The sequence below is a fragment of the Thunnus maccoyii genome, chromosome 4 (genome assembly GCF_910596095.1).
Source record: "Thunnus maccoyii chromosome 4, fThuMac1.1, whole genome shotgun sequence".
NCBI lineage: Eukaryota > Metazoa > Chordata > Actinopteri > Scombriformes > Scombridae > Thunnus > Thunnus maccoyii.
The window spans coordinates 30,412,975-30,424,486 of NC_056536.1; the positions used below are offsets into that span (position 1 = coordinate 30,412,975).

An 11,512-nucleotide genomic window follows, 5' to 3' on the forward strand; every position below is an offset into this window, starting at 1 on the left:
CTTTGATGAAAGGTTGAGTAAGCAATGTTTTTTGTCCTTCAGGATTTATTCTCGACTTTAAACTTTGGATTTGAATGCCAGCAGGGTTTCAGTGGTGGCAGACTTTGAAATGTGTGAGATTTGTTTCATCGTTCCCCTTCCTTCTGTCTTCTTAATTCATGCACTGTTTTGTCCTAAGCTAATTTTTCAATGTATGATCTTCTTTACTCAACCTGCATTAGGCAGTGAAAAAACTTTTCATTCAAAGCCCTGACAGGTCAACGTGCTGTTGGCTATAAACCAAGTGCTGTACACTGTAAAAAGAAAAGTTATTTCACAGAAATTTACTGTATTATTTTACTTTCTTTTTTTTTTTCTACATTAAGTGTAAATACCATAAAAAACACAGTAAATTATTTTTATGAAAAATATTCACCATAAAATAAAGGCTGTAATCTGTAAATTAATATAATGGAATATTATAGTTTTTTTTCAGCAGGATTTTTCAATTACTTAATGGCCTTGAATGTTACGTTACATTGAATTCTATGTAAAAATACAAATAATACACATCCTATTACTGAATGTAAAATTAAGGCAACTTTCTGTTTTTTTACTTTGAATTTAATGTAAAAAAAAAAAGTTTAAAAAAAAAAGTTAAAAAAAAGTTAAAAAAACACTTACCGTCAAATATTGGTAAAAAAAAATCTTTAGTTATTCTAAGAATTTTTTTTTTAAAATACAGATATTTACTTTAGACATTATCTACATTTTTACAGTCCAACTGTTATAAAATAAAAACAAAAAAGATATAAAATATTGCTAGAATGCTAAATAAATGTATAAATGTGCACACAAAAAAAATGACAAAACATTGCAGAAATACCTTAAAATGACCTAATTTAAATAATGGCTTGTTTTATACAGTATTCTTTTGTAAATTCATAGAATTATCCAATTTATCCTTAAGACTGCCCCATCAAAGCACAAATATCTGGATGTAAAACACAAAAAAAATATGTAAAATTATATTCAAATTATCCTCCTTTAACACCCATTAATGGTATCTTGAGAGCTTTAGGCTTTAATTGTATGTGATTATCTCATCTATTTACAGTAAATTCCTGGTAAAAATATTGGTCTGATACTGTACAAAAAAATAGGATCATGCGAAAATGGCTTACAAAAACATAATTTTAATAATAATTACCTTATATAAACATTATCTGAAAGTAATTACAAGCAACTATCCAATAGATCTACAGACTTTTCCAATTAATGTATGAGATTTACGGTATATAAATAGTATTTGACAGTAATTACAAGCAACTACACTGTAAAACCGAACAGTATAAGCTTATTAAAAATGATGAGTTGTATTACCTCAAAAATTAAAAACAGCTATTACAAGGCAAAATGTTTGAGTTATTTCAACGAATTTTTAATTTTAAGTGTACAGTACTTAACCACTTTAATGATTTTGATATATTGTACTCAAATAATTTGATAGTAATCACTTAATCCGCGTGACGTCACGCACGTGCGTACGTGCCTCTTCGCCAAAGTGGAAATGTCCGCCATTACTGCTGCTACATCCCTGCAGTGCACAGGTAAGAAGTTTGCTTAAACGTTTTTTGCATGTGAGTTCTTTAGATATATTTAGAGCCTAAAGCGAAAGAAAGAGAGATTGGTAAACTTGCTGTGGGACTGCTTGTGACGATATTTTAAGCGAAACGTGCTGTGGCATGCAGCAAGTTTCTCGACCTGACCAGCTAATTGTTGCTAACTTTAACTGTTACCATGCTGGCTGCAATGAAAGCGGTCATATGGTTTTCCGTGGTTGCCTTAATATTTTATTCGTTAGTTTAGTTACGTGTTTTGTCGGGTTTAATTAACGTAACTAATATTTGGCGTGTCTTAGAGTTACTTCATGCATTTGAAAAAACGGTTAACCATATCTGCCTAATTAAAGAGTGAAAGGCAATTAAAACGTTGAAAACACTGAAAGTTAACGTTAGTTATTAGAGTACACAACAATAATAGTTATTCTAATGTTTCCCGTTGAGGCGGACCGTTTGTGATGCATTAATTTATTTGTGCAGGCTTTTTAAGTTTTGTGGTTCTTTTCTCAACCAGAAATTGGCGGCATGCGACCCCATTTTAATCGGGCAAGTTTTGGCAAGTTTCAGTAAAGGCAATGGTTTGCATTCAGTTTTTGCCCCGATGTAATGCTGGAACGTTTTACTACACGTCATGTATTTTAGTAAGGAGAGATCATTAAAAAAAATTAGTCTTGTGATTTGTGTGTGAAATAACACTCTCATGGTCAAGGTCAGGGCACAGTGTCCAGGGTTTGTGCAGTAACCTGACCTCCAAAGATTAGCAGTGTTGACGAAAACATAATAAGTAAAAAGAAAAACACCCAACATCCTTATTTGCCTGCTAAACTTAAGAGCCAGTATAGACTTTTGTTTGTTATATTTATTTGGTGATAAAAGGACCGTTCTAACCATTTGTATTTTTTTTCCTATGAATGTATGAGGATTTTTACTTAGCCAAAGTTTAAATATATTAAGTAGCCTGTTACATTTTTTGCTAAATTACACCCAGAAAAGCCTTGACATAACATTACATTAGTAACCTGCTGAATGTATTTATTCTATCTATTCTAGAGAAAATAAATAGCTTAATTTTTTGAGACCAAAAAGAACAAAGTGTTTTTCGGGTGTCGGGTTTTGTATATTAAAGTCTGAAACACCATATTTCATGTAATTTCTGTAATGTAAGGTAACTGACAATTATTCAATGCTTCTCTATTACTTTGCTCTGGTTTTGTAAAAAGATTGCAGCCTATCTCACTTTTCAATCTCTTCTCTCTTCAGGTTGAAATTGAAGCAACAAAAGACTGGCTGAGATACAGATACCAGATTCTTCAATCTGGTATGTTTATAATGCTCTGCTCGTACCAGTTCTCACTCTAAATATTAGAGTTGTAAATAGAATTTTGGTTTCCAATGGCTTGGAGGTGCAAACTCTGTGCTACTCTCTTTGATAGAAAGGCACAGTTGCTTGAACATTATCGTTTACATCATAGCAATGTCTCCTCAGTCAATCAATTGCCTTGTCTCTATGACAACTGTGTCTGCACATTTCATTCAGTAAATGCATTGAAAATTCACCTAACCCGGTTACATACTCAGACGCTTGTGCAAAGTGACAATCAAGAAGGATATGTGTCATTTGTCTGTGCTGTGTGTAAATTTAAAGAACCTTTTAATGACAAAACTCTTCTCAGTCATTTAAGGATGCATTTAAAACAACACGAGATGGTGGATTGTCCATTCAAAAATTGTCAGTACCGCACTAATGTGTATTCCTCCTTTAATGCCCACAAAAGTAGGAATCATCTAGGCTGTGAATTCTCAGATTTTAAGACAGAAATTGTCTTGACAGAAACTGACGGCCAACCCATTCAGAACCAAGTTGAATCTGATGAGGCTGGTCCGTCTCAGAATTTTCTTGAGCTGGAAGCTCCAGAGTGTAATCCTCCCGACTCTGGATATGACGCTGGTGAATTGCAAACTCAACTGAGAAAAAATTTGGCTTCTTTGTTCTTGAAAATGCACAGTGTTCTGCATGTGTCAGAGACAGCGATACAAGACATAGTGGAAAATCTGGCACAAATATTCACGTTGTCCAAACCCCTTGTGAGAGACTCTGTCATCAAGGTTTTAGGAGAGCATGATCAGTCTATCAATGAGGCCCTTCTTGAGGAATTGGTGGAAGCTGTCATGAAAAGTAATATTTTTGTCAGTGCTACTGCTGAAGGTGCAGAGCTGTCCAGTGCTAAACGGAGGAAAACATTTGTAAGAAGTCACTACCCTCTGGTAATGCCAGTGCAATATGCTGTGGATTCCCTTGGACACACAGCAGTGTATGTTCCAATACTACAGATGCTTCAAACAATGTTTAAAAATACAGATCTTCTTGACAAGATTCAAGAAACTAAACCATCACCACCTGGAATGTACATGTCTCATGAAGATGGAATGTATTTCAAAGAAAATCAATTGTTGTCAGCGGCAGAAGACCTTAAGTTGTCTCTGATTTTATATGTTGATGACATTGAACTAGCTAATCCTTTAGGCACAGCTAGAAAGATCCACAAGCTTTGTGCGGTGTACTGGTTGCTAGCCAATGTGCCCAGTATATATAGGTCCAGCCTTCATATCATACAACTAGCTCTGTTGTGCAAAGTACCTGATCTGCAGAGTTGTGGTTATGAAAGTGTTCTTTCACCTTTGCTGAAAGACTTGCATACTCTTGAGCAGGATGGCATTTTTATCGAACCTGTCGGCCAATGCGTAAAGGGCACTGTCATGTGTGTTGCTGCTGATAATTTGGCTGCCCATGGTCTGGCAGGCTTTGTGCAGTGTTTCAGAGGACACTATGTCTGCAGATTTTGTTGCTGTACTACAGACCAAATACAGTCCACTGAAGTTTCTGAAGGAGAGTTTAGCATGAGAACAAGGGCCTCCCATGACGTACATGTGCAGAATGTTGTGCAAGGAGAAAATGCATCTCATTTTGGTGTAAAGGCTGAGTGCACTCTCAGTAAGACACTACAGCATTTTCATCCTATTTCTGGTTTCCCACCTGATATACTTCACGACCTTTTTGAAGGTATTGTGCCAGTTGAGTTGGCCTTGTGCATTCGTGAAATGATTCGTCTTAAGTATTTCACTCTTGAATATCTTAACACAAAAATACGTTCATTTCCATATCAGCACTCTGATAGGCTTGATAAACCACAACCAATCCCAAAGAATTTTGCGGCCAAACTAAGCATTGGTGGAAATGGACATGAAAATTCCACTTTGCTGAGGTTATTGCCCCTTATGGTGGGAAGTAAAGTTCCTGAAGGAGATGAAACCTGGGCTATTTTGATGGACCTGAAAGAAATCGTGCAGCTAGTACTCTCCCCATCTTTCACAGAAGATTCCATCCAGTACATGCAGACTAAGATAAGTGATCACAGACAGGGTCTTCAAGCAGTGTTTCCAGATTTTAAGCTCCGACCCAAACATCATTACCTTGAGCACTACCCAGAACTAACAAGATGTTTTGGGCCTCTGGTTCACTTATGGACCATGAGGTTTGAGGGAAAACATCGCTTTTTCAAAAGGGTGATACATGACACACAGAATTTCAAGAATGTCTTGAAAACTCTTGCAACCAGGCATCAGCACATGATGGCGTATCACCTCAGTGCACCATTGTTTTTCAGACCCCACACACGAGCCTCAAGTGTCACCTCTGTCCAAATCGCCACACTGCCGCAAGTGGCCAAAGACTTCATAGAGACAAAGACAGAAAGCCAAAACATATATAGTACTTCAAAGGTCTCCATAAATGGCACAGATTTTGCAAATGGAATGTTTGTGTCTGCAGACCAGACTGGAGGACTTCCAAATTTCAGCAGAATTGAACGTGTTCTGCTTGTGGATAACTCTGTTTCCTTTCTTTGCAGGAACTACAAGTGCTGGTACAGTGAGCATTTACGATCATTTGAGCTGACATCAACAGGCAACACCTCTGTGCTTCAGCTGTCAGAGTTAAATGACACTGTAAGTCTCATGGCGTATGATATTGATGGGCATTTGATGTTAACGCAGAAAAGATTTATTTTGATCAGAGACTTGCAGGATTAAAATGTATTTGGAAATGAGGATCTATAGACAGTGGAGAAAATAATCTGCCCTCTGCTGGAAATAATCAGTGCCAGTGACACTGCCCACCACAACAAGCCAATAAAGACTAACTGAACAGATTGTTTTGTTTATTGCAAACGGCAGGCGTTTGAAGTTAATGATACTCATCAAAAACAATATTTTTTTTCATTCTAAAATGAAAATTTGAAGTACATTTCTGGCATTTCTTTTGAACAACATCATGATTATATGTTATCAAACTGGATGGTTCCCTTCAATCGATTCTCTCCTTTTCTTCTTAATAATAGGAAATGGCAGCTCAAAACTTCCTACTTCATGTCCATACCTCCACAGACATTGTGAGGAAGATGACTCTATCGTCACGTCCAGAATCTGTGGATGAGTTAAAAACGATGATAGGAGAAAAGTTTAATCTTGACTTCAACTTCAGCCTATCATACCAAGATCCAGATTTTGATGGACAGTTATGTTCCCTTTTAGACATTGAGGAACTTCCACAGAAGGCTGTGCTGAAAGTGATCAGGTCTGAGAGTGATGCCAGTTCAGTAGCATCAGATGACACGATAATATTGCCTCATGCCATGACTCCAGACAGGGTCAACAGATGGCCTGATGTTTTTCCAGTGCCCATTTTTTCCTATGAGGTAGAATTCTTACTTAGTGATGGAAATGCTACATATGACAGAACAGGGAAAACTCTAAAGTTGTCCAGGGGACAAAAGCATGACATTCTTGAGACTCTTGCTGCCAAGATGCATAGCTTCAAAGCTTACCCCAATGATAAGGAGGTTTCAATGGTAGCAGAAGCACTTGTCATTAAGCATCCTTGTCTGAAAGAGCCAGGATCTCAGACGGGATGGTATGGTTGGAAAAATAGTTTAAAGTTTAAGATGGGGAACTTCCGCACTAAGTTGAGTCGTGCAGGATTTCATGAGGTAGCTATAAATTCTGGGAAAAGGAGCCGGAACAACCCAAACAAACCATCTCCTCACACCAACATCAAAAGACCGAAGAGGGCAGAAGTGAATTTCCTTCCCAATTTCCCAAGAGGTGAAAATGCTGCAAGCCTTGAACGACTGAGACTGCAAATTGTAGATGAAGTGAAGAAGAGTGACAAGAACCTTTCTCTGATTGGAAAGTTAATGCAGACTACCTTTGCCCTTCGGCGCAATGAGATCGTCAGTGATGATCCCCCTGTTGATGAGATCCTGGAACGCTGGCCTGCACTCAAAATGGAGTCACAAGTAAAGACATTTTTTGTACTACACCTATTTGAGCAGATCTATCACATATAATTCTTTTACATGACTTTGTCTGTGAGGACATGAATAGTTTTACTCAAATGTAGATTAACATACCCTACATGGGTTGGTAGTGTCATTTTTTTATTGCTGTTTTTTATTTTTCCTTTTCAGAAAGAACACACACTATACGCTGACTTAAGTCGTTTTATGTTTTTGCAGATCTGTTCTGAGTTTCACAGAATCTCAAACATCAACCTAAAGAACTGCTTCTATGCTGAGTTGGATCGACATGCCCCACGTCTTCAGCGCTTGTTCAGGAGGAAAGCTGCACGGACAGGGAAAGCAGCTGAAGTCCTCAGTCGGATCTTCCAGATGTATGACCTCCAGGTAAGTTGTTTAAGCTCCTTGGTGCTTTATAATTATGTTACAGTAGATTTTGGTTTATCTTTGGTAGAATTTTGGTAGGGCTATTTGTTTTAATATAGTGTTGTGTGGCTATGCTGTTTACCAGCCATAGTAAGGCAAGAATATGTTCTTGCTCCCAAGGAACAAGTTGATGTTCATGTCAGACGTGCTGCTGTTCTCCGTGCTCTCCCTGCATATCTGCATGATGACGACTCTGGATTTCTCAAGCAATGGGATGTAAGTCAGTATATTTATTTTGATCAAAGAGTCAAATTTCTTTGTTACTCTAATCCAGTAAATCACTGATTATACAAGTTGAAAAATTTCAGAGTTTGAATATTACCATTAAAATTATAGTCATATGAATAGAATGGACACAAATCAGAAAACAGGCATGTGTTGAATATGCTTTTCAATCATGGGTGTCTTTGAAATTACGATGTTTCCATATGCAATAAATCCTGCTTTAATTAATGTTATGTTTTTCTTGGGGGTTAAGGTTACGATCACAGTACACATTCAAAGATTTGTAGACTGGAATGAGGTATAATAAATAACTGGACTGAACATGATTAATAAATGTCTATTCATTTTATTAATCAAAAATAATGCCTCTGCCACTGTGTGAATGAATGAAAATCCACATCTTGGAGAAAACAATTCTGAGTACATGCCATTCAAATTTACCATATTGTATGGATATTGATAATTTTGATAACTTAATAACTGGTTCTAGCCCAATTTCTGTTTGCCTGAATCATTCATACTCTCCAAAATATACAATTTCATGATCTATTCCAAGCTTCAGTTTGCTTCAGTATGCTTAAATATTAAGCGGCCATTTCTCACTGTTGTCACTTGGACTGCAAACTCAAATCTATAGTTACATGAAAATAAACAGTACCATGGAAATTCCATAGTGCTACCTTTTTTTTGTAATGCTGAAATCCTGCCCTTGAAGCAATGGTAATATTACCAAGTTTCAGGTTTATCTTAATAAATGCCATAGTTGCTATGCCATGTGTCAACAAAATGTACACTCGCCCCTAAAAGATTAATTGCTTATTTTTTATTTTATGTTACATATGGTGAATCAAATCACATTCATAGATTGTAATTTTTTTTTTTTTACTGCTATTTGTCTTCTGATAAGCCACTGATATATTTTTCAGCAATCACCCTTTAGAAATAGCTGAGGGAGTCTAGGGCCTAAGGTAACCCTTCTGTTGTTGTCTGCAGGTGGCGCAGTCTGAACCAGACATTGGTGACTTACCGGTTGGGCTCTTGATCAGTGCCACTTCAGATGCCATGTACCTCTGCCCAGAGAAGGTTGCGGTCGTGCTCGAGGGTAAAACAGTCATTGATTTTCCCACATTCGCTGACGCATTTGTAGTGCTTTTCGCACTGATTTATGCACTGCATCTGAATTACCCAAAAGACATGGCAAATACTTTTGACTTCACTCAGAAAGTCTTGATGGGTCTGGAGGATGGAAACATGAGACCCAGGGTCTTGAGCCTCAAAAATGAACTTTTGGCAGTGGAGTAGTTTGTTCCTGTTTTAAAACATCTTAGAGATGTGTTTTTCAAAGATTTTTATTGTTCAATTTTGAATGTGTTAATGTTCAAGAAAACTCATTCTGTACTGGTAAGATCCCATACCATGCGGTTGTCCACTATGTGGTTCTTTTGTCAGGCCATTTTGTTAGGCCCTTGCACTATTGTTCAATGTTACTGTTCCTGTTTTTGCACTGAATGGAAGCGTATAGGGCAAGATATTGATGTATAACGTGAAAGTTGTCAACCAGCAGAGATACTGCCTTAATATTCATTGTCATGTAACTCTTTTTAATATGCGGCCATTATAAACAAACTGAAAAATTGGTGAACAGAACGGTTTATGGCAATATTTGGATAATTTTGGTATCAATTGCCTTTCCTTGTCAGGAAACGTACAAAAATGTTTTTAACTTGCCACGATTGTATATTAATATCATGATAAAAATTGGCATGTACCATTATAGGAGTATATACATATTGTCCACTTCTATAGTTTGGGGAAAAAAGTAATTTCCCAAAGGCCCCTGCACTGTTTTTGAAGGTGTTATCGTGCTAATTTCAGTGTAAAATGTTTTTGGTTACTAAATAAAATAGTAACTTGCATTTGAATCATCTGTGTTAATGTGTTTTTAATGTTTACTCAAAATATGTTTGTATTTTTTAGTCAAATCTACTTAATAAAATTGATGTAATCAGTTTCAAAAAAAAAATTAAGTTGCTTCACATGGAATTTTGAGTTAAAATTTCAAGTGAAATATTTAAGTATAGGGAGGATTGTACAACTTTGTTGAACTTAAACAAGTTAAGTTCACATAAAGTGAAAATAGCTTTACCAAGAAATTAAACATTTTCTGGTTAAGTAACAAAAATTTTACGGTTAGCTATACTTGATTTTTATTAGTAGTCTGAAAACAAAATACTGAGTAATAATGATGTAAGTAAGAAAGTTTATGTAACTTAAAATATTGAGTATGTGTCACTAGAAATTACTTAGTAAAAACTACTTGAACAAGTATGTTTCTTTAACTTAGAAAATGGAATAATTATCACTTAAAATTTTCGATGTAATCTGTTTCAACAATTATTTTAAGTTATATTAACTTATCGGGTTTTACAGTGTATCCAATATATCCATCTGACACTCTTCTTCAGAGGGATATTTTTTGTAGCTCCCTCAATTTGTTTTGTGCATTGTATTGTGGGAGAATATTATCCATCAATAGCACACACAAAAATAAATCAAAAGTCAATTTTGTCACTTTTCCATTATGAACACACTAAGCATTTAAACCTGCTGTATACTGAATGAGTGATCCAACTGTGGTGAATGACGAATGAGCAGAATACGCTGAATGAAACTTAATGACTCTTTTGTCGACTCTATTGTTTTTTAGATATATATTGTATAGTCTGAATATACGTTCATATTTCTATCTCCAGTGGATTGGAAATGTGTTTTACTTCTTTAGGGGAGATGTCAATCAAAGACAGTCTATTCAGGCCCACACACTGCTAAGTAGAGGTCTAATCAAGCAAAATAGGCAAAAACATCTATGTGGGTCTATCATTAGGGCCCTTTAAACTGGGAGAAGCAGAAGAATTTAAAAATATATTGTTATGACCCAGCCTAAGAGAAACCCTGGCGTAACATGAAAATGACACTCCATCTTCCCAGCTGGCAAAAAAAAAAGCAGCAACAAGGGATTTTGCAGCCTTACAGGCTCTCGGGGCATCCGTCGAGGCACCTGTTCAGGCCCCCCATCGGTGGCCCCTTCAAGCCAGATGTAAAACACAAAAAAATAACATAGAATTATATTCAAATTATCCTCATTGAACAGCCATTAGAGGTATCTTGAGAGCTTTAGGCTTTAATTGTATGTGATTGTCTCATCTATTTACAGTAAATCCCTGGTAAATACTGGTTTTATACTGTACAAAAAATAGGATCATGTGAAAATGGCATACAAAAACATAATTTCAATAATCATTACTTCATATAAACATTATTTGAAAGTAACTACAAGCAACTGTCTACAGACTTTTCCAATTAATGTATGAGATTTACTGTATATAAATAATATTTGACAGTAATTACAAGCTACCCTCCAACATATCCGTCTAACACTCTTCTTCAGAGGGATATTTCTTATATATTGTGTGTACACTGCCATCATTCTTCAGAACCTGCCACTTATAGGGTGCTTGAGGCTAAAGAGAGCTATTGTATTTAGGTCTTGATGCACAACATATTGGTGTTGGGGCTACATATCAAATCAAATGGTGATAAAAATGTATGTTTGTTGTATCCTATGTTCCATCCTAATGTTGAGGAAAGCCTAGGGCTGAAACCCTTTTTTGCTGCTGTGCATCATTAAAAAAGTGATATACACTTATTTGTGAGGGCTGACGACTTCATTTGTTTTTTTGTGAGATGCTGCCATGACGATGTTTTTTGTTATCATACATATTGACATGTGCAACACATGCTTATTTTAAAAAAGATAAGTAATTTCATTTCAAATTCTGAAGGTAGCTATAATAAAGGCTGTAAATCCACCTTAAAAATATTGGAAGCTGTCTCCCAATACATTAT

At 36.1% G+C, this 11,512-nt stretch overlaps 1 protein-coding gene across 9 annotated transcripts; it reads left to right on the forward strand.

The window, feature by feature from the left end:
• Positions 1–1,359: 1,359 nt before the first annotated feature.
• LOC121896443 lies at positions 1,360–9,528 on the forward strand. Of its 9 annotated transcripts, none has more exons than XM_042410350.1 (7): positions 1,360–1,589; positions 2,862–2,919; positions 3,377–5,606; positions 5,999–6,955; positions 7,175–7,342; positions 7,502–7,597; positions 8,600–9,528. In XM_042410350.1, the coding sequence occupies exons 3-7, from the start codon at positions 3,600–3,602 to the stop codon at positions 8,906–8,908; spliced, it is 3,537 nt and encodes a 1,178-aa protein (XP_042266284.1). In that variant the 5' UTR covers positions 1,360–1,589; positions 2,862–2,919; positions 3,377–3,599; the 3' UTR covers positions 8,909–9,528. The 9 variants fall into 9 exon arrangements, with proteins under 9 accessions (XP_042266284.1, XP_042266282.1, XP_042266290.1 ...); XM_042410352.1 differs by having other exon boundaries at positions 1,365–1,589; positions 5,510–5,606; XM_042410348.1 differs by having other exon boundaries at positions 2,862–5,606.
• Positions 9,529–11,512: the final 1,984 nt, after the last annotated feature.

Excerpts from the sequence above, each read along its gene's own strand:
- LOC121896443 (XM_042410348.1), top strand. The coding sequence starts at position 2,994 with ATGGCTTGGAGGTGCAAACTCTGTGCTACTCTCTTTGATAGAAAGGCA. Across the intron at positions 5,607-5,998 it reads TGTCAGAGTTAAATGACACT|GAAATGGCAGCTCAAAACTT; the intron begins GTAAGTCTCATG and ends TCTTAATAATAG. Across the intron at positions 6,956-7,174 it reads CACTCAAAATGGAGTCACAA|ATCTGTTCTGAGTTTCACAG; the intron begins GTAAAGACATTT and ends ATGTTTTTGCAG.